Source organism: Zingiber officinale, chromosome 1B, assembly GCF_018446385.1.
Source record: "Zingiber officinale cultivar Zhangliang chromosome 1B, Zo_v1.1, whole genome shotgun sequence".
Taxonomy (NCBI): Eukaryota; Viridiplantae; Streptophyta; class Magnoliopsida; order Zingiberales; family Zingiberaceae; genus Zingiber; species Zingiber officinale.
Genome location: NC_055986.1, coordinates 99,160,461 through 99,183,547, shown reverse-complemented (window position 1 = coordinate 99,183,547; position 23,087 = coordinate 99,160,461). Strand labels below are relative to the sequence as shown.

At 43.1% G+C, this 23,087-nt stretch overlaps 2 protein-coding genes across 2 annotated transcripts; both read left to right on the top strand.

The window, feature by feature from the left end:
• Positions 1-5,674: 5,674 nt before the first annotated feature.
• On the top strand, positions 5,675-6,157 carry LOC122040389 (vegetative cell wall protein gp1-like). Its single transcript, XM_042599707.1, has one exon. It carries the CDS (start codon positions 5,675-5,677, stop codon positions 6,155-6,157), a length of 483 nt encoding a protein of 160 aa, XP_042455641.1.
• Positions 6,158-7,012: 855 nt separating this feature from the next.
• On the top strand, positions 7,013-8,810 carry LOC122040380 (expansin-B15-like). Its single transcript, XM_042599697.1, has 3 exons — positions 7,013-7,148; positions 7,243-7,549; positions 8,486-8,810. Exons 1-3 carry the CDS (start codon positions 7,013-7,015, stop codon positions 8,808-8,810), a joined length of 768 nt encoding a protein of 255 aa, XP_042455631.1.
• The last annotated feature ends 14,277 nt before the right edge of the window (positions 8,811-23,087 follow it).

The following is a 23,087-nucleotide window of genomic DNA, read 5'->3' as shown; positions in this document are numbered from 1 at the left end:
CGCGTCATGGCCTCGTCGTGTCCTAAGCAATCCCACCATAAAATCCATAGTAATGTGATATCATTTCCACTCTGGAATTAGAATCCTCTGTAGTAATCCGGCAGGTCTCTGGTGCTCAGCCTTCACCTGCTGACATACTAGACATCTAGCTACAAATTCTGTGATGTCTTTCTTTATTCTGTTCCACCAATAGGAACGCCTCAAGTCTCGGTACATGCGGGTTCCTCTTGGGTGGATCACAAATTGAGAGCGATGAGCCTCCTGAAGTAGCTCCTACATGACTGGGTGAGACTGACGTACGCATAATCTGCCTCAGAAATATATAATACCCTCATCTCGTGTGAACTCGGTCTGCTGCCCGGAAGCTATTTGGCTGCCAATGGACTGTAAGTGCTGATCACCGGCCTGGGTCTCTCGGATCCTCGTCCTGATCGACGATTGAGCAACCATGGTAACCAACATACCCTGCTCTGTCCGTCCCTGCTCCTGAAGGCCCAATTCAGAGAAACCTTGAATCAAGTCCATGACTGAAGCTCAGTGGCAAGTCAAAGTTCCTCTGGACTTCCTGCTGAGTGCATTAACAACCACATTAGCTTTCCCCGGGTGGTAGCTAATGGTGCAATCGTAATCCTTTAGGAACTCCATCCATCTCCTCTGTCGGAGATTGAGTTCCTTCTGAGTGAATAGATATTTGAGACTCTTATGGTCAGTGAGAATCTCAAATGTAATACGGTACAGGTGCCGCCGCCAAATCTTCAAAGCAAATATAATGGCGGCCAACTCCAGATCATGCACTGGGTAGTTCTTCTCATGCTCCTTCAACTACCGAGAAGCATAGGAGACTACCCTACCGTGTTGCATCAGAACAGCGTCCAAACCTTGTAGAGATGCATCAGTGTAAAGTACGAATCCGTCCTCTCCAGCAGGCAAAACCAAAATTGGAGCCGACACTAATCTTCGCTTCAACTCCTGGAAGTTGGTCTCGCAAGCCTTGGACCATGTGAACTTCACGCCTTTCCTGGTCAAGTGTGTCAGTGGCATAGCTATGCGGGAGAAACCCTTGACAAAACGTCTGTAATATCCTGCCAGCCCCAAGAAACTCCGGGTCTCCTCTACCGATTTCGGCTGCTACCAGCCGGTGAGAATCTCGATCTTCTGAGGGTCTACTGAAATATCTCGGCTAGAGACCATGTGACCCAGAAAACTGACTGAAGATAGCCAGAAGGCACACTTGCTGAACTTCGCATATAGCTGATGTCGTTGAAAAGTCTCCAAGACTGTGAGAAGATGCTACGCATGCTCCTCCTCGGAACACGAATAGACCAATATGTCATCAATAAAAATGATAACAAACTGATCAAGATACTCCAGGAAGACGCGGTTTATCAAATCCATAAATATCGCTGGAACATTGGTAAGCCCAAATGGCATTACCAAAAACTCATAATCGTCGTATCTGGTACGGAATGTTGTCTTCTGAATATCAGATTTTTTGACTCTCAGCTGATGATATCTGGACCGTAGATCAATCTTATAATACACTGATGTACCTCTGAGCTGATCAAATAAATCCTCAATTCGAGGTAAGGGGTACTTATTTTTGACGGTCACTGCATTCAGCTGTCTATAATCTATGCACAACCTCAGAGTACCATCATTTTTCTTGACAAATAATACCGGAGAATCCCATGGAGAAGCACTAGGGCGTATAAATCCCTTGTCTAAAACCTCCTAGAGTTGAATCTTTAGTTCGTTCAACTCTTTTGGTGCCATACGATAAGGAGCTTTCGATTTCGGCAGGGTTGTCGGAATCAACTCAATAGCAAACTCCACTTGCTTTCTGGGAAGCAAACCTAGTAGCTCCTATGAAAATACATCTGGAAACTTTCGGACTACCGGAACGTTGGAGAGTTGAGAACTACTGTCGTCTTCAGTATTAATCAAAGATAACAGAAAACCCTGACAGCCATGTGACAATAGCTTCTGAGCCTAAATCGCTGAAATAGTCGATATGTCGTTGTCTCTGATGCAAGTGAATTCCCATGAGGGTTGGTTCGGAGGCTGGAATGTGACCACCCTCGTCTAACAATCAATAGTGACATGATATGCTGACAGCCAATCCATGCCAAGAATAATATCAAACTCGATCATTTCTAGTACTAAAAGATCTACCGTAAGTATCATGTTGCCAAAAATCTAACGGGCAACTTCTGACCTCCTGGGTGACATCCAAAGTATCACCGGACGATAGAAAGATGGTCAGTCGCTGTGGTTTGAAAGTGGGTAATCTACCAATCTCCCTCATAAAAGTACAGGATATAAAAGAATGCGAGCTACCAGTATCTATCAGAATATCAGTAGATAAGGCATAAATGAAAATTGTACCGTGGAAAATGGATCCGTTGGCCCGCTGTGCATCCTCTCTGGTAACCGTGTGTATACGTCCAGTCTCTGGCGATGGTGGAGGTGGTAGTGCTGCCAAATACTGCTGCGCCTGAGTCTAAGCCTGTCGACGATGCCGGGTACTGAGCCAGAGACGGATATGTGGGCTGTGACTGATACTGGACTGATGGCTGGGGTTGTGACTGGTACTAGACCAGTGGCTGCTGTGGCTAATACTGGACTAGGGGCTGAGGTGGCAGCTAATACTGAGGTCCCACAACAGAACTCTATGGTACCATAAGGGAACTGGTGTGCTCCTATCCATGCATGCTATATGCAGCTACTGTCGGGGGAGCTGTCCTCTGCTAGCTATGCGAAGATTGGGTTGTCCGCCCTCCTCGATAAGTCCCTATCTGGCTAGGCTGTCCTCCATGACCAGACACTCCGAAAGCCATATGTTGAACCTTCAGCGAACAATCTCGGCTCAGGTGCTCAGGCTGTTTGCAGTAATAGCAAACTGACTGTCCCAGGGAGCAGGCTATGGTGACGTGGTCTCTGGACCCACATCTGGTGCAGTGAGTGTCGCTGGCGGGTTGTTTTCAGTTCTGCTGAGAAGACCAGGAACGTTCTGATGAAGATCGCCCTGACTTTTGAGGCTGATCAGAAGCCCTAAAAGTACCCTAACTTGGCCGACTGCGACCACTCTGCTGCTGTCCGGTTGCCTGTGACTGATGGATCTGTCCTGATGTCTGACACATCAGTTTTCTTTTCTAGTACGGATACGCTCTTTGTTGAGCTGACTCAATCATGAGGGCTCTATCCAATGCCTCTAAATAGGATGAATTTCCAAAGCCGGCAAGATTTACTTGCAGATGTCCATCTAGTCCCTAGATAAACTAAAGCATACGAGACATGTCCTTAACAACTAATTCTAGACAAAATCTAGCCAACCGATTAAACTCAACATTATACTCCATCATGGTGCGATTGTTCTGCCGCAGACTCAGAAAATCCTATCGACGAGTCGTCTGATATGCCCATGACAAGTACCGGCTCTCAAAAGCCTCTCTGAATCTCGCCCAGGTGATGTTTTGCTCGCCTAGGATGGAGCGCTGCATATCCCACCAGACATCGACCTCGTCCCGTAAATGGAAAGTAGCCAGCTCTGCTTTCTCCCACTCGGAGCAAGCCATGTAGAAGAAGGTCCGCTCCATGGTCTCTATCCAGGACTAGGCCACACTCAGATCGGTCTCTCCATGGAAGAGGGTGAATCAACTTTTCATCGACTCTGCCAAAGCTGGGATCCGAGCTCGTGCCGCAACTATATCAATCAGGTGAGTAGGAACTGCTGTAAAAACTGGCGGAACCAATGGAGCTGGTACTACAGGTGGTACCTGAGCATGTTGTATTTATTTCCTATTTTTTGCATTCATGTTCCTTTGATTATATTTATGTCCTTAAGGTAATGACATACCATGTCTTATTATGTTCAGGACCTAGATTTATTATACCGTACCTGACTTGTGTACCTAGGATATTCTATTTGATCCATATACCTTTTGGCACACATTATATAGAGATGGATAGGATCAAGATATTTCCTTGCTTAGTGGCATGCACCATCTTGCATAAGTGCATGCTGAGCGATTGGCAGCTCCATTATTGTTGAGCACATCGCCAGTTACATGGATCTACACACACAACCACTCATGGGTTAGTGGTATATCAGGCAGGGTGTGTGGCATTTATGCTCTGTTAGGCTTCACTGGTCCACTGTTGGGTAGTGGGACGCAGCGTGGTAGCCGACAAATAGATTTACTCTGTTTGTCTCCATTGGTCCGCTCATGGGTAGTGTGACGCAGCGTGGTAGCCGGCAGGGATCCCTCCTCTAGATTGTCTCAAGGAGATGAGAGCATTGCGCTCCCCCACTTATGATTTGGGGTAGGAGGATAGGTCTACTCCGACAGCATCCCGTCCACTCGGTCGCTCAGGAGCAGTGATGGCAGAGTGCACGGTTGTCATAGCCCTACCCACTCAGTCTCACAATCATGTGTGAGATGGTTGACTGACGTCAGGGGTGACCAGGATATGTCATTGGCATCATATGCATATTTGCATTTATTGCTTGTGTTTGCTGTACTTTGTTTGCTGCATATTGGATGGATGCATATAATTGACATGCGTACAGGGACATGTTATTTTCGATCTGACGACCTTGTTATCCTGATAGGAGGTCCTGGTGAGTATAGCTTCTCCATTTTCTTTCAGTTTTTCATTGTATATTATCTCAGGAGACTGTACACATATCTATTACTGTTGGTTATTGTTTACTATGCATGTCAACTTGGTATCCGCTGAGTGTTGGACTCACCCCCGTTGATATATTTCAGGTTGATACTGTCAGGAGGTTCCAGTCGCTAGTCCCCCACCACTTCGCGTTGCGACAGTTTTCTACTTTTTGGAATTATGGTTTCTTGTTATGTATTTACATATATACTTGTGATGTTGGATTGTGCTCGAGGATTTTATCGGCTTCTAGTCTACTGCATTTGTTTTTTCACTGCGTTGTTTTCTCTTTAGTGTTTTGTGTTTTCCGTTGTGTAGTGGAGTAGGTTGTTTTCAAATATAAACTATGTGGTTGTGTCAGCCAGAGGCTGAGATTATATAAACTGCGTGGTTGTTTAGTTATTTTATTGTTATTGTTCCGGCCGTGTTGGCCGAGGTATATGTGGCCCTGAGGGCAATGTAGAAATGGTTCATATTGTCACCCGTACAGGGGAGATGCTGTCGAAATTTCTTCTGGCAGGGATTACTTGGGGCGTGACAATATTTTTGGTATCAAAACAGGTTTGCGATACCTATTTTTCGTGTTTCGGATATTTGTGTTCTAGATTTTCGAGTTAATTTGATACCAGTATTTTTGGTATCAGAGCCCAGTTTTGTGAGTCAACCTAGGTATTTTCGGATTTGTATGGATTTTCGTCGATTTTCTCATTTTTGAATTCCGAGGTCATAAATGGGGGTTGGACAGTGACGGAACATCTCTAGACGACAATAGGTAAAATGTTAATTTTTATAATCTTGATATTGGTAGTAATATTTGCATCATAATTCAACATATATGAGGTAAGGTGCACGTGCTCCCGTGCCGAGACGTGGTGCAGGACGACCATGTAAGAGGACGTTGGAATCCCTGGCAGCAGAGTCACCAGAGACGCCTACGGGGGTCAAGCCTGCCGGTCAGGAACAGACTTTGCATGGTACTGTGACCGCGTCGAGTTCTCAGACTCCGATGGTTTCAGAGGTACCTACCCCGTCCGTACCCGTCGTACCCACTCCTACGGTATTCACAGTACCACCAGCGGTGCCACCTGCGGCATATTCGGCATCTCCTTCGATCGTGCCCACTGCGTACCCGGCACCCCCGCCACTAGTGCCTACGGCATATCCTGCACCACCACCACCAGTGCCTACAGTGTACCACGCACCATCACCACCAGTGCCTACTGCTCACCCTACACCTGCACCAGCAGTAGTAGTTGCTCCACATCCGGTACCACCACCTACCGCACCTCCAGCCGCACCCACTTATGTTGACCCTGCAGTGCCACCAGCGGCACCTGCCCCTGTTTATGCAACAATACCGGGGATACCTCCCCCGACCTATCCAGCGGTACCACCTGTAGTATCAGCTCCAGGTGATTCAGAGAAGGAGCACGGATCTTCTGGATCGCAAAATGTGATTCAGAGAATGGACCAGTTCACTCATAAGTAGGAATTTATGGACTCACCCTACGTGCTATACAGATAGGATTTATGGAATTCCACCTATGAACGACATCTGATTCAGGAGCAGACCAAGGGTCACGGTCTAGAGGATCCCGTTTGATACTTGAAGACGGTTGCGTCATAATTTCACAAGGAAACCAGGTGGCATCGATAAAACGACTTTTTGATAAATAATCAAAAAATGCATCCCTTGATAATTTTAATAAAAAAGGACCTTTTTATAAAAATATTATTGGCCTTTTAAATTTTAATTGTATGCAAAGTTTTAATTTGGGTTGTGATATATCTTTACTAAAACTATAACGTAATCTAGATATATAATTTCTATTATATTGTTTTAATCAGGAACATATTTCTGTTTGTACCAAAACAATATTTATTTCTTTTTATTTATCATTCCAATTAGCCTTAATCTAATGATTTGTAATTTTGGTAATTATGAATTAAAATGGCCCAAAATAACAAATACACCAATCCAAGTGATACGATAAATTTAAAGAAATAATATTTTTATAATTCGAAGAGTAGTCAATATTAATAAGGATAAATTACACCCCAAATTTAAAACTTTGCATACCATTGAAATTCTCTGTGTTATGTGCTGTATATTGCCGTTTCTCTACCAAGTTAAAATTAATACTCAACTTGTATCGAAATCTTAATTATTTCATGCATAAGATTACATTAATGACTTGTCAAGTAAATACCACAAAATCCTAATAAATCAATTTTATATTACTCTATAAATATATAAGGTTAATTGCATCTTTCAATATAATTATAGCCTAATCATCGATTAATTATGTTAATTCCTCTCTTTCAACACGATAAGGCTAGAGCGATGGCCATTTTGAAGAAGCAGATTGTGGTGCTGCCACTGCTCGCTTTTCTCCTCTTGAACGCGTCTTCCCCGGCGGCGGCGTTGTCTCCGGCCGGAGCCACCTGGTACGGCGCCCCCGACGGCCCGGGAAGCACTGGTAATTATATATTTAATATCGATGGATCTGTACGTACGTACTTTATGTTATTGTAGAAATACGGTTTATGGAGATGGTATATCGTTCTGATCAGGCGGCGCGTGTGGATACGCTGACGGCGTCGTTAAAGCTCCGCTGTCGTCCATGATAACGGCCGGCGGCCCTTCGCTGTTCAAGGGCGGCAGAGGGTGCGGCGCGTGCTACCAAGTCCTGTGCAACTCCAACGCCGCCTGCTCCGGCACACCGGTGACTGTCGTGGTCACGGACCAGTGCCCCGGCGGGATTTGTGTGACCGACCCCGTCCATTTTGACCTCAGCGGCGCCGCCTTCGGGGCCATGGCAAAACCCGGCCAAGCTGACCTGCTGCGGAATGCCGGAAGACTGGCAGTCGAATACACAAGGTTAATTAATTAATTAAAATATTTTCTTAATCAATAGAAAATTAATTATTTGAGTGGATTTATTAATTGGCCAATTTTTTAAACATCATATTTCTTTTGTCAAAAATATTATATTATAAAATAGTTAATATAACATTAAAATAAGTTATTTTTAATTTCAATTTATAAAAAAATATTATATATAGGATAGATTATATTAATTTAATGAAAATCATTTTAGTATATATAATAACATTAAAATTTAAATAATTTTGATAGTAAAAAGAATTTTATTATAATTTTTATATATATATATATATATAATACTTTTTAATAATACTTTTGATTTTATTTTAAAAAATATTTTTATTAATTTTGATAATTAATGATTTATATATGTTTTTTTATTATGTTAATTTTAATATGTTTTTTTTAATGATGATTCTGGGATGAAAAGAGAAAATTTTATTGGTATAAAAGATATCTAATCCTTTAACAAGTATGGATTGATATCGGATCTCTGAGAGATATGAGGAGGAAGGATTTAAAATATGATCCAAATAGACCCATTGTCATCCCTAATTTAAGGGGAACTTTGATGCAATGATAAAATTGCAGCCCAATGGTTTAAGGAGAACCGTGTTAACTATATTATATAAAGTTGCGAGGGAATAATGCCTCGATCATTAACTAACGACTAAATTTGTATTCCGTCGCTAACTAATAGTATTGAATTATTATTCTGACTCTACTTGACAACTGATATTTATTTTTACTGTTAATTGACGACATAAATTATTATTTCAACCACTAAGTTGATCGCAAATCAGAGATTTTTTAGTAGTGCCTAATTACAAAAATATAATCTCTTGTGGTTTAGCATAAAGCTATATATAATAAATCTAATATCATCTAAACCTTTCATCTATTAATTTGTGTTGGCTGTTATGTATGCAGAGTACCGTGCAATTACCAGGGCTTCAACGTGGCTTTCAGGGTGGATGCCGGGTCGAACGTCGACTACCTCGCCGTCGTCATCGAGAACGTGAACGGGGATGGAGAACTCGCGGCGGTGGAGTTGATGGAGGGATCGTCGGGGACGTGGACGGCGATGCAACCGTCTTGGGGAGCACAGTGGAAGTTGAATGCCGGGCGGGCGTTACAGCCGCCATTCTCTTTCCAGCTGACATCGGGGGAGTCGAAGAAGATTCTTGTCGCCCAAAATGTCATTCCCGTCGGTTGGACGCCGGGGAGCACTTATAATTCCATGGTCAACTACTAGATTGGGATTTGATTCAGTTGCAAGGTTTTTTATTATTGAATAAAATAAGAGTGCGCAAGGAAATTGAAAATTAATTATAAATTGAACATTTGTGATTCGGGGTTCCTTCTCTGTAAGTCCAGTCGATCTTTGCTTTGCTATAACATATTTACAAAAAATATCAAATCTATAAAATTACTTCCTTTATCTGTCTATTGATCTTTAAAATTACAATATCGATAGTGTTCCATGTCCAAAAAATCATTAGATAGAATACATTTTTTGTTGATTTTTATGTATTTAATTCAAACTAATTTTCATGTTTTGGTAATGCATATGTGTATGCATTTAATCCCACATTGCTAAGCCAAGAAGATTGAAAGAGCTTATATATGGAGCCCTTCCATGCTTGCTTAGCAATGTTAAGGGGGGCCTACACGCATGCGCGGGCCGAGCCCAAATCAAGTGGTTTCGGTGGGTTCGAGCCAGAAATTCATAAATCGGGCGCGACGCACTCGATCACTGCACGCAACTCTTGGACCTCGCGCTTGCAGGCGGCCTGGTTTGTTTTTGCCAGTCTCTGGTATGGTCTGGTTCTTGGTTCTGTCCCGAGCGTGAGGAAGCGCACATGGGTTTGGTCTGCGCGTGAGGAAGCGACGCACTTCTTCGCTGGCGAAGCAGTATCCCGCACGTGAGGAAGCGGAAGTGACGCACTTCGAACCGACGCACGCTTTGCTTCCTGGGGTGCGTGCACTGCTTCAGAGTGTATAAATACACTGCCTCTGTTCCTGGTTCAACACACCGAACCAGTCTGCTTTCTCTCCTTCCCTCTCTCTGTCTTCTTCCTTACCGAGAGTTTGTCCTGAGGCTTGGTTTTTAGCAATCTGAGGTTGAGTCCGAGTGCGTCGTTCGTCTTGGAGTGCACCTACGGACGACGCGAGTGGTTGTCGGATCTTGGGAGGATTTTTCCGGAGAGCCTTGCACCGTGGGTGGCAATAAATTCTCCAAAGACAGTCGGCACACCGACGCTTCAACCGGAGATACATTTCTCGACCTCTCTTTTATTTACCTGTTTACTGCATGCTTGCTCTTTTGGTGCAATTTATTACTGTGTTAGTGCTCTCTGTATACAACAATTTTAGAGAATTTATTGCAAGCATCAGTAGACATGATAAATGATAGGGTAACAGGGTCTGATGAGGCTAGTGCTAGACCCGAAAGATTTTTCGGGCAAAACTTCAGATGTTGGGAACAACGGATGAAATTTTGGCTTACTACACTAGGGCTATTCTCCGTTATAGAAACAAATCCTCCTTCACCTGATGAAGCGGAACTTGCCTATAGTGCTGCCTTACAGAGGTTTAAGCAAAGGGATTACCTCTGCCATGGGAGGATCCTGTCTGCCCTCTCAGACGTACTATTTGATGTATACTGCTCAACATCTTCGGCTAAAGAGCTGTGGAAATCTTTGGATAAAAAATACAACTCCGAAGATTCTGGTTTAGAAAAGTATACTGTGGCAAAATTCCTAAACTTCAAAATGGTTGAAGGCAAATCTGTGGTTGAGCAGACACATGAATTCCAAGTTCAAATTCATGGTCTTGCTGAAGAGATATGCCATTACCTGAAAAATTTCAGGTCTTGTCTATCATCGAAAAATTGCCTCCGAGTTGAGAAGATTTTGGCATGACTCTTAAACATAGGAGAGGTAAAATCTCTCTAGAAGATTTGATGATTGCCTTAAATATCGAAGAAGAACATTGGAAGCAACATAAAGATGATGATAAAAGAATGCCTATGGATTTTATTCCAAAGGCAAACGTAGTAGTCTCATCTGACAAGAAAAAATTCAAAAATCAGAAAATGAAGAACAAGATGAAACCCAAACCAAAGATTCAAAAGAAAAATGGAACCACGCCGTGGTGGGCATGTGGATAAGTTGGACATTATGCCAAATTCTGCCCTAAGAAGAAAAACCAGAGCAATATGTCCAACACCAAGGCACAAGCAAATGTCGTGACTGTTAGTGACGACACCAGCAATAGGTTTGTTATCTTCAAACCCGAACTAAATTTGATCTATCAACCCAATGAATGGTTAGTTGATACAGGTGCTAATGTGCACTGTTGTGCTAATCGCTCTGCCTTTCCTACTTATCAGGTAATTGAAGGTACTTCCGTGGCCATGGGAAACCATTCTGCAGCCAGGGTGTTTGGGATAGGACAAGTTGACCTGAGGTTCACCTCTGGAAAAGTCCTGTCACTGCATGAGGTGCATCATGTTCCAACGGTCCATCGAAATTTGATTAGCGGGTCAAAGTTAGTCCACACTGGTTATGAGTTGAACTTTAAATGTAATAAAGTTGTAATATTACATTTAGGAACCTTTATTGGAAAAGGTTACCTTAATGAAGGTTTATTTAAACTCAATGTAGAAAATGCTACCTTAAATAAATCTACTGATATTGGTTGTTCATATTACATTGAGTCTTATGATATATGACATGACAGATTAGGACATGTCAATTTTAATACCGTAAAAAGAATGATGAATCTAGACATGATTCCTAAGCATGCTATAAATGATAAGAAAAAATGTGAAGTTTGTGTGCAATATAAACAACCCCGTAAACCCTTCAAATCAGTTGATAGAAATTATGATATTTTAGAATTGATTCATACTGACTGTTGTGAGTTTAACAGTGTAATAACGAGAGACCATAAGCGGTATTTCATTACCTTCATTGATGATCACTCTCGTTATTGTTATGTTTATTTGCTGAAAACTAAGGATTAAGCTTTAGATAAATTTATGATTTTTAAATCTGAAGCTGAGAATCAAACAAATAAATCTATTAAGAGGTTAAGGTCTGCTGGGGGTGGAGAGTTTACCTCGAACTTGTTTCAAAATTTTTGTCAAGATGCAGGTATAATTCACGAGGTAACTGCTCCATATAGTCCTCAATCCAACGGTATAGCAGAACGAAAAAATCAAACCCTTGAAGATATGATTAATTCCATGTTAGGCAGTTCTGGGTTACCCAACTTCATGTGGGGGGAAGCTCTATACACTGCATGCCATGTGTTAAATAAAGTCCCCATGAGGTCTAGGGATAAAAGCCCATATGAGCTTTGGAAAGGCCGAAGGACAAGTTTGAAATACCTTAAAGTGTGGGGGTGCCTTGCAAAGGTACTAGTACCTGAACACAGAAGGAAAAAAGCTTGGTCCAAAAATCGTAGATGGTATCTTTATGGGTTATGCTCAAAATAGTATTGCATATAGGTTTCTGATTATTAAATCTGAAATTTCTGGAATAGATGCAAATACTATTGTAGAACTTCGTGATGCTACATTTTTTGAGGATATATTTCCTATGAAGACGAGAACACCTCAGTCTATATCTAGTATTCCTACTAGAGGTATGCCTGCTTCCGTAGAGGCCCCATTATCCGTAGAAGGTACACCTTCCTCAAGTCACTCTAGACTAGATGAATCTAGTGAGCATACAGAACTGAGAAGGAGCAAGAGGCAAGGTGTGTCTACGGATTTAGGCCAGGACTTTATCACCTATAATATAGAAGGTGATCCTGTGACATAGAGATGCTATGACTTCTCCTGAAGCTAAGCACTGGAAAGAGACCATTAAAAGTGAAATGGACTCTATTATCTCTAATGCTACTTGGAAGTTGGTAGATTTACCTCCTGGGTGTACCACTATAGGATGTAAATGGGTGTTTAAGAAAAAACTAAAACCTGATGGGTCAGTAGATAAATTCAAAGCCCACCTAGTTGCTAAGGGATTCAAACAGAAAGAAGGGATTGACAATTTTGACACTTATTCTCCTGTTACTAGAATTACTACAATCCGAGTGTTAATAGCATTGACATCCATATATCATCTTGAGGTCCATCAAATGGATGTCAAAACGACATTCCTAAATGGAGATCTTGAAGAAGAGATATATATGGATCAGCCTGAGGGACATGTAGTTTCTGGAAATGAGAATAAAGTCTGTAGGTTAGTCAAATCTCTTTATGGTTTAAAGCAAGCCCCAAAGCAGTGACACGAAAAATTTGATAGTGCTATGCTATCGTTTGGCTTTGAAATGAATGACTTTGACAAATATGTGTATGCTAAAATGAAAGGTGATAATTGTATTATCTTATGTTTATATGTAAATGATATTCTATTTTTTAGTTCTAACCTTTCTATTATTAATGAAACTAAGGCCCTCTTAAGTGGTAAGTTTGATATGAAGGATATGGGTTGTGCTTGTTAGGATCGATGGACGCGGCTAGAGAGGGGGGGTGTGAATAGTCGACCCAAATCGTTCGTTTCTTTCTACAAATCAAGGTTAGCGCAGCGAAAATAAACAATAGAAACGACAATGGAGAATAGCAAACCTCAAACTCGTCGATGTAACGAGGTTCGGAGATGAAACTCCTACTCCTCGGCGTGTCCGTAAGGTGGACGAGCCCTATCAATCCCTCGGTGGATGGGTCCCCGGAGAACCGGCTAATAAATACTCCTTGTGGGTGGAGAAACCTCGCCACAATAGCTTGCAACAACAATATGGAAATACAAAGAAGAGCAAGAACAAAATACACAATGAATGTACAAATACTCGCTTGCCTTCTCGTCGACTGAAGTCCCGGATGAAGCACCAACTTCACGGACGAATGCCAACAAGCAACTAAGTCAAAGAAGCTCACACGAAGCTTCGGAGCTCAGCAAAGCTCAAGAGCACAGCTTTCAGAAGAACAGCAGCTCAGTTCAGAGGAGGAAGAAGAAGGAAGCTTCGGACCAGGAGAAGAGATTTTCTGTAACAGCCCTCAACCTCTTTTATACCTGCATCCACCTGCAAAGAAGAAGCCAGAAGATAGCAGAAGACAGAAGACCGTTGTGAGCCAACGGATAGTTCTGGACTGATCAGGCTGAAGCCTGATCGGTCCAGGGCACCTCTGATCGGTCCTGGGGACCGATCAAATCTTCCTCTGATCGGTCCTGGGGACCGATAAGATCTTCCTCTGATCGGTCCAGGGACCGATCAGCATGCATGTCCCTTCCTTTTCTCCCGAACTTCTTTCCTTCTGATCGTTGTTTCCTGATCGATCTGCAGACCAATCAGATAACACTCAGTAGGCTACTGTTTGGTTACTGATCGGTCACCAGACCGATCCAGATACCCAGTGTATCACTGGATCGATCCACTGATCGATCCAGAGCTTGGTTTTTCCCCAAACCAAGTCCCAAACCTTCCAAACCAACATCCGGTCAACCTTGACCTGTTGGTACATCATGCTTAGCATTCGGTCACTCCCTTGACCTGCTAAGACTCCCCACCAAGTGTCCGGTTAATCCCTTTGACCCACTTGGACTTTTCTCTTCGTGTCAAGTGTCCGGTCACTCCCTTGACCTACTTGACCTTCTCAACACCAGATGTCCGATCACCCTTGATCCATCTGGATTTTCCCTTGCCCGGCTTCACTCACCAGGACTTTCACCTAGCTTCACTCACTTGGGTTTTCACCTGGCTTCACTCACCAGGATTTCCAATCTGCCCGGCTTCACTCACCAGGACTTTCCAACTGCCTGGCTTCACTCACCAGGACTTTCACCTAGCTTCACTCACTAGGGTTTTCACAACTGCCTGGCTTCACTCACCAGGACTTTCCGTCTGTCTGGCTTCACTCACCAGGACTTTCCACATCCGGTCCAGAGAACGAGCTACTGAGCCCTATCTGACCACAGTTCGGAGAACGAGCTACCGAGCCCTCTCCGACTTCCATCCGGTCCAGAGAACGAGCTACCGAGCCCTCTCTGACCATAGTTCGGAGAACGAGCTACTGAGCCCTCTCCGACTTCCCATGTTCCAAGCTTCCATACTTGGACTTCTCCGTGCCAAGTCTCCATACTTAGACTTTTCCCGTGCCAAGCTCCCTGCTTGGACTTTTCCCATGCCAAGCTCCATGCTTGGACTTTTCCCATGCCAAGCTCCCTTCTTGGACTTTTCCCGTGCCAAGCTCCCTGCTTGGACTTTTCCGAGTCAGGTCAACTCACCTCGGGTCAACCAGGTCAACCTTGACCACGGGTTGCACCCACAATCTCCCAAGCTTGTATCCTTGTAAAACATCAAGATACAACTTTTCTGTTCACGTCAAACATTGTCAAACATAACTCGTCAAACATCAAAACACAACTCGAGTCAAGTCAACTCGAGTCTGGTCAACCAGGTCAACCTTGACCTAAGGTTGCACCAACAATTTCCCCCTTTTTGATGTTTGACAAAACTCATAATCAAACCCATAATCAAGTTAGGTTAACCCGATAACCTAACTTAGGTTTTTCAATGTTCTTCCCTGAATATTCTCTATTCTCCTCAAACCTACACTCTCCCCCTTTTTGACACACATCAAAAAGAGTGAATCAAGGTCAAGAGTTTCTTTCTAATGAAGGTCTCATACCTTTCATTGAAACCCTTAATTTCCCCCTTGATACTAAGGTCAATAATTAACTTAGTGATAATCCCATATCACTCAAGTCTTTAGGAGTAAAAACTCTCCCTAAAAGTCAACTCCCCTTGACTAATAGGTAAAATTCCCCCTAAAGGTCAACTCCCCCTTGACCATTGCACCAACAATGTCTTGGAGAGTTTCAACCCTTTAGAAATCCAAAACACCAACTTCATTGCTGAAATTTCAGAAATTTCAGACAGCACAGTCAAAACTGGCACGCCCTGATTGGTCACCAGACCGATCAGGTCTTCCCTGGATCGGTCACAGTGACTGATCCACAACTGCCTGGACCGATCAGACTCTCTTCTGATCGGTCCACAACCTCTGATATCAGTTCTGAATTTCCTTCCGAAATTCAGAAACCCCTACAAAATTCCAGAAAATTCCAGAAATTATAAAACTTTGAGGATACATTCCTCATAACATATACTATCATGGAAAAATAGTTTTCTATGAAAATAAGTTCCATTTTCAAATCTTGATACAAAGTTCAAAAGTCTTTGAAATAGTTCAAAGTTAACTTATCTTTGTATCAACTTGTTCAATGATGAATGCTATCACTAGAAAAGCTTCATCAAGGTTTTTCAAATTAATTTTGAAATGATTTTAAACCAATTCAATTTAGGACCACAATCTTAGGGTTAAATGTACATGACTTGTACACAAGCTTTCCCTATGATCCTCAATTTCGAATTAGGCTCATCTAGGCACAAGAACTATGCACCTTGATCCTAACTCATCATCCTAATATCTCACACACATCTAAGGTGTATCAAACACATCTAAGTCAATTTTGATGTGAGATATGGGTTTAGGTTATCTTAGGCTAAGGTCTCATGCATTTTCTAAACATCAATTTGATCTCCATATCAAATTGTGTTTCTTATCCTTAGATCAATTTCATTGATTATAAATGCAAGAAATGATGACATGGCATAAAATGATATCATAAATGAAAACATGTGCCAATGTCATGATGTCATGGCATAAAGTATGAAACTTAAATAAAGCATGACATATAAATAACCTAAGCATTATCATGACATTTCAAATGATCATAGATTAAATATGATGTCATGACATGGCATATGGCAAACAATATATGGCAAATAGCACATAAAGGTATAGAAAATACCTAATTCTAGCCTTAGTTGCCATTTTTTATAATTTTGATCATTTTACCATAAATTCTATATTCCTAAGTGTAATAGACCTAAAATCATATCCTCAAGACTTTTAGATCACTATGTGCCAACTAGATTGACTCTAGAAAATTCCTCAAATGTGGTTGGCACATCCTAATTATCTTAGGAATAATTCTTAATTTCATTTTCAAGGCTTGATTATACCTTGAAAAATCCTAAAGTGCCACCTTTTGCCATGATTAGGTTAACTACCTATTCAAGTAAGGTTGGCACACCCTAACTAATCTAGCGTGATGGAATCACGCTCCTAGGAACCCAATACCTATTGGAGCTCATTGGGTTCACTAAGTATTCACTAGGGATGACTTCCCTAGCAACCCTTCTAATGACCCTCCTAGGCTTTGAAGCCTTGGTCATTTGAGACTCATCAAGATCAACTCTAGGGGTGACTCCCCTTGTGACCTTGGTGATAGTCTTCCTTACCCTAGATTTTGTTCCATAATCGAATGGAACATTATGATAATTGGGCTTGACTACTTGGGACTTAGGTTTGTGACCCAAACCTTTCTTGTCCTTGGACTTGGGTTTTTGACCCCTAGACCCTAGAGTTAAATCCTTAAGAGCCTTTTCTAGAAAGTCAAGTCTTGACCTCAAGACTAGATTTTCTTTCTCTAATACCTCAAGCTTTAATTTATCATTTTTCTTTGAGGTATTCCTAGGCATATGTCTAGTAGTTTTGGGATTCCTATCTAGGTTTCCCTTAACCTTAGATGAGTTAATCCTAGGGTTGACATTTCTAGAGTTGTCCTTATTCAAGCTAACATGTTTAGCACCTAAGCACATATATTGATTCCTATAATTAATATGCTTATCATTATTAGCAATTGCAATAAAACTACTAGCATGTGTCTTATTAGAATTGCAATAATGAGCCTTAAAGGTTACCTTAGGGTTTGCCTTAGCTCCCCCTATCGATGTGCTTGGTTTCTTGTCCTTGTGAGGTTGCCTCCCCCTCGGACATTGGCTCCTATAGTGTCCCTTTCGCTTGCATTGGAAGCACACCACGTGCTCCTTGCCCCTTGCGTATAGGGACTCCGGCTTCCTTGACCTTTGGCGCCGGTGGAGTCTTCCTAATCCTCTTTGGACACTTACTCTTGTAATGCCCAAATTCCCTACACTCAAAGCACATTATATGCAATTTATTTGAACTTAAATTGCTTGAGTTACCTAGGGTTGAGGATGAGCTATCTCCTTCATCCCTTCCAGAGGTAGAAGCTTCTTCTTCTTGCTCCGATCTTGAAGAAGAACTCTCCTCCTTTTCTTCCTTAGATGTTGAGTGGCCCTCAACTTCTAATTCCATGCCTCCATGAAGTGAGCTACTTAGCTCACTTGACTCCTCTTCATGACTTGAAGTGGAGCTTCCCTCATGGAACTTGGCCAAGTTGTTCCACAACTCCTTGGCATTGTTATATCCACCTACCTTGCACAAAATGTCATTAGGTAATGAAAATTCAAGAATTTTCGTTACCTCATCGTTGATTGTGGATTTGCTCCTTCGTCCACTTTTTCTTCTCTAGGGTTTCTCCGTCTTTATCCACCGGATGAGTAAACCCTACCTGCACACAACTCCAATGAACTAGGTTAGTCATAAGAAAGTACTTCATTCTTACCTTCCAAAACGCGAAGTCGTCGCGATCGTAGAAGGGTGGAATCGTGACGTCTTCTCCAAGTCCATCCGTTCTCTAACTTGTGCTCCCCCGGGTGTTAATCCGTCGAAGAGCGACCTCGCTCTGATACCACTTGTTAGGATCGATGGACGCGGCTAGAGAGGGGGGGTGTGAATAGCTGACCCAAATCATTCGTTTCTTTCTACAAATCAAGGTTAGGGCAGCGGAAATAAACAATAGAAACGACAACGGAGAATAGCAAACCTCAAACTCGTCGATGTAACGAGGTTCGGAGATGAAACTCCTACTCCTCGGCGTGTCCGTAAGGTGGACGAGCCCTATCAATCCGTCGGTGGATGAGTCCCCGGAGAACCGGCTAATAAATACTCCTTGTGGGTGGAGAAACCTCGCCACAATAGCTTGCAACAGCAATATGGAAATACAAAGAAGAGCAAGAACAAAATACATAATGAATGTACAAATACTCGCTTGCTTCTCGTCGACTGAAGTCCCGGATGAAGCACCAACTTCACGGACGAATGCCAACAAGCAACTCAGTCAAAGAAGCTCACACGAAGCTTCGGAGCTCAGCAAAGCTCAAGAGCACAGCTTTCAGAAGAACAGCAGCTCGAGGAGGAAGAAGAAGGAAGCTTGGACCGGAGAAGAGATCTTTGTAGCACCTCGGCCTCTTTTATACCGCATCCACTGCGAAGAAGAAGCCGAGAGGCAGAAGATGTGAGCCAGCCAACGGATAGTTACAGACCGATCGGTGGCGATCGGTCGAGCTCGATCGGTCACGGGACCGATCAGATCTTCCTCTGATCGGTCCAGGGACGACTCAACATAGTCCTTCCTTTTCTCCCGAACTTCTTACCTTCGATCGTTGTTTCCGATCGGTCAGGACCGATTAGATAACACTCGATGAGCTCTTGTTTGGTTCTTGATCGGTCACGGACCAATCCGGATACCGATGTATCCTTGGATCGATCCATCGATCGATCCAGAGCTTGGTTTTTGCCCAAACCAAGTCCTAAACCTTCCAAACCAACATCCGGTCAACCTTGACCTGTTGGTACATCATGCTTAGCATCCGGTCACTCCCTTGACCTGCTAAGACTCCCCACCAAGTGTCCGGTCAATCCCTTTGACCCACTTGGACTTTTCTCTTCGTGTCAAGTATCCGGTCACTCCCTTGACCTACTTGACCTTCTCAACACCAGATGTCCGATCACCCTTGATCCATCTGGATTTTCCCTTACCCGGCTTCACTCACCAGGACTTTCACCTAGCTTCACTCACTAGGGTTTTCACCTGGCTTCACTCACCAGGATTTCCAATATGTCCGGCTTCACTCACCAGGACTTTCCAACTACCTGGCTTCACTCACCAGGACTTTCACCTAGCTTCACTCACTAGGGTTTTCACAACTGCCTGGCTTCACTCACCAGGACTTTCCGTCTGCCTAGCTTCACTCACTAGGACTTTCCACATCCGGTCCAAAGAATGAGCTACCGAGCCCTCTCTGACCACAGTTCGGAGAACGAGCTACCGAGCCCTCTCCGACTTCCATACGGTCCAGAGAACGAGCTACCGAGCCCTCTCTGACCACAGTTCGGAGAACGAGCTACCGAGCCCTCTACGACTTCCCATGTGCCAAGCTTCCATACTTGGACTTCTCCGTGCCAAGTCTCTATACTTGGAATTTTCCCGTGCCAAGCTCCCTGCTTGGACTTTTCCCATGCCAAGCTCCTTGCTTGGACTTTTCCCATGCCAAGCTCCCTGCTTGGACTTTTCCCGTGCCAAGCTCCCTGCTTGGACTTTTCCGAGTCAGGTCAACTCACCTCGGGTCAACCAGGTCAACCTTGACCACGGGTTGCACCCACAATCTCCCAAGCTTGTATCCTTGTAAAACATCAAGATACAACTTTTCTGTTCACGTCAAACATTGTCAAACATAACTCGTCAAACATCAAAACACAACTCGAGTCAAGTCAACTCGAGTCTGGTCAACCAGGTCAACCTTGACCTAAGGTTGCACCAACAGTGCTGACATGATTTTAGGGCTGAAGTTGACTCGTTCAACTGAAGGAATAGTAATTTCTTAGTCACTCTATGTTGAGAGAGTATTAGAGAAATATGGCTATAGCTAAGTTAAATCTGTCGTCACACTCTATGATCCTTCAAAAACTCTCCACAAGAATAAGAGTGGTGTGGCAGTATCTCAATTAAGATACTCACAAATAATAGGTAGTCTAATGTATTTAGCAAATTGTTCTAGACCTTATATTTCTTTTGCTATAACGAAATTGAGCAGGTTTACCAGTTGTCCGGACAGAACGCATTAGGATGCATTAGACAGAGTACTTAGATACCTAAAAGGCACTATATCCTTGGGCTTGTGGTATGGGAGATTCCCTGCAGTCCTGGAGGGATATAGTGATGCTAGTTGGATAGCTGACACTGCTGAGTGTAAAGGCGTTACTGGTTATGTCTTTACACTTGGAGGCGGTGCAGTTGCTTAGAGGTCTGTTAAACAGACGATTATAACCCGTTCTATATCTGAGGCAGAATTGTGTGCTTTGGATACCACAGTAACTGAAGCTGATTGGCTTAAGGGTCTTCTTTCTGAAATTCCCTTAATGATGAAGCCAATACCTTCTATTTCAGTACATTGTGAAAATCAAACAACAATAGCTCAGATTAGAAGCTCCAAGTATAACTAGAAACAGAAGAGACATGTACAAATAAGATTAAAATCTATTAGTGAGTTAGTGTCTCTTGGAGTTGTGTCATTGGACTTTGTAAGTTCAAAAGACAATATTGCTGATCCACTCACTAAAGGACTTGATTCTGAGAAAATCAAGAGATCCAGTAAGGTAATGGGACTGAGGCCTATCCTGGTTTCACCTATAACGGTAGCCCAACCTATCTGATTGGAGATCCCAAGAAGTAGGTTCAATGTAGTACAAACAAGTTATAAGGGTGAACCGTAAGCATCAAATTGATTTAGATATAATCTCATAGTCTCTTCCTTGGATAGATGCTTGACTGCTAGTAAGGATGAGCTTAGGAGCTCTTAATGAGTTCAAGGTCTTAATGGGGGGGGGGGGGGGTGCAAATCCCTAGCTCTTGGGCCTCGCGCTTGCAGGCGGCCTGGTTTGTTTTTGCCAGTCTCTGGTTTGGTCTGGTCCTTGGTTCTGTCTCGAGCCCTGGCGAGGCGCGTGAGGAAGCGACGCACTTCTTCACTGGCGAAGCAGTATGCCGCGCGTGAGGAAGCAGAAGCGACGCACTTCAAACCGACGCACGCTTTGCTTCCTGGGGTGCGTGCACTGCTTCAGAGTGTATAAATACACTGCCTCTGTTCCTGGTTCAACACACCGAAGCAGTCTGCTTTCTCTCCTTCCCTCTCTCTGTCTTCTTCCTTACCGAGAGTTTGTCCTGAGGCTTGGTTTTTAGCGATCTGAGGTTGAGTCCGAGTGCGCCGTTCGTCTTGGAGTGCACCTACGGACGACGTGAGTGGTTGTCGGATCATGGGAGGATTTTCCTGGAGAGCCTTGCACCGTGGGCGGCAATAAATTATCTAAAGACAGTCGGCACGCCGACGCTTTAACCGGAGATACATTTTCTCGACCTCTCTTTTATTTACTTGTTTACTGCATGCTTGCTCTTTTGGTGCAATTTATTACTGTGTTAGTGCTCTCTGTATACAATATTTTTAATATCTAGTAATCATGGATTTACACTCTGGTCGTAATATCCTTTTGGAAGTAAACATCTTTTATTTCACATGGAGTCTGATACGATGAATAATGTAGGCCCCGATCCTATAGTTTGGTTGATGCGACCTTCAAAGTCAAGGAGGGGCTAACACTTTGGGCTAGCGAGGTTACATGTCTCAACCGAGTGGTCTAACCAATCGAATCTCTAGTCTGATCGGATCCCAAATCTCATAGGATTGATGAAACTTCGAGTAATTTTAGTGTCATTCAGAGCCGAGTTCTCTTGGTCACTCAGAACTTAGCACAGTCACATGTCTCGGCCGAGTGGTTTGGCCGATCGGACCTACAGTCTAATCGGACATGCTAGGCACACGGTCTGATCAAGCTCTTTGGGCGAGTGGAGAGGTCGAGTCCTCGAGAGGGTCATCATTCTTTAGCCGACCCAACCCTATCCACGTGCAAGGTTCGATCCAACGACAAAGGGGACTCAGTCGACCCACCAGCAAAGCATATTAAAGGCCCGTTAACATAATGACCTAATATTCTTTTTTACCATTTTGTGTAACTGTTGTCAGAGAATCAAGAGAATATTCCCTAGGCAATCTTTACAATGGAAACTTCTACCCTGCAAAGGGCAGAAGCGGCGGGTCTAATTTTGGAAAGGTGTCAAAATGTCATAATGTTCGCTCTTTTTTAGAAATGCATCGATATTTGTGCATAAATAAACATTGACACTATATAAGGGGTCTCCTCTTAAAGGTGCAGGTATGCAAGATTACGCACTCAGAGCCCATTGTTCCTTTCTACTATTCACTGCATTCCATTTCCCCTCGATAACATGATTGACTTGAGCATCGGATTATCTGCGTCGCAGACCCTTCCCTAGCCTGGTTACTGATGTTTCCTTCCCTCTATGTTCTTTTTGACATGCAGGATCGTTCGCCGCCCTCTGCTTACAACTCAAAGTATTCTCACGATCAACATCGAATCCACCTACCCAACCCAACACACCACCTTCCTCAATTTCAGACATGATCAAATTTGGCGTCGTCTGTGAAAATTTTGCTTGGATCTAAAACACGAAGATAGAAGAGACTAGACAATTCACTATAGTTACTTTGTCACAAGTAGACTTGGAGTTGCTAATAATCTATCGAGCTCAAAAGTTGGTGCAACAGCCAGTGGTGGATCCAGATAAAAAAAACAAAGGGGTGCTCAAAGAGCGAAGCCCGAGCTCATCTTCCTCCTTGT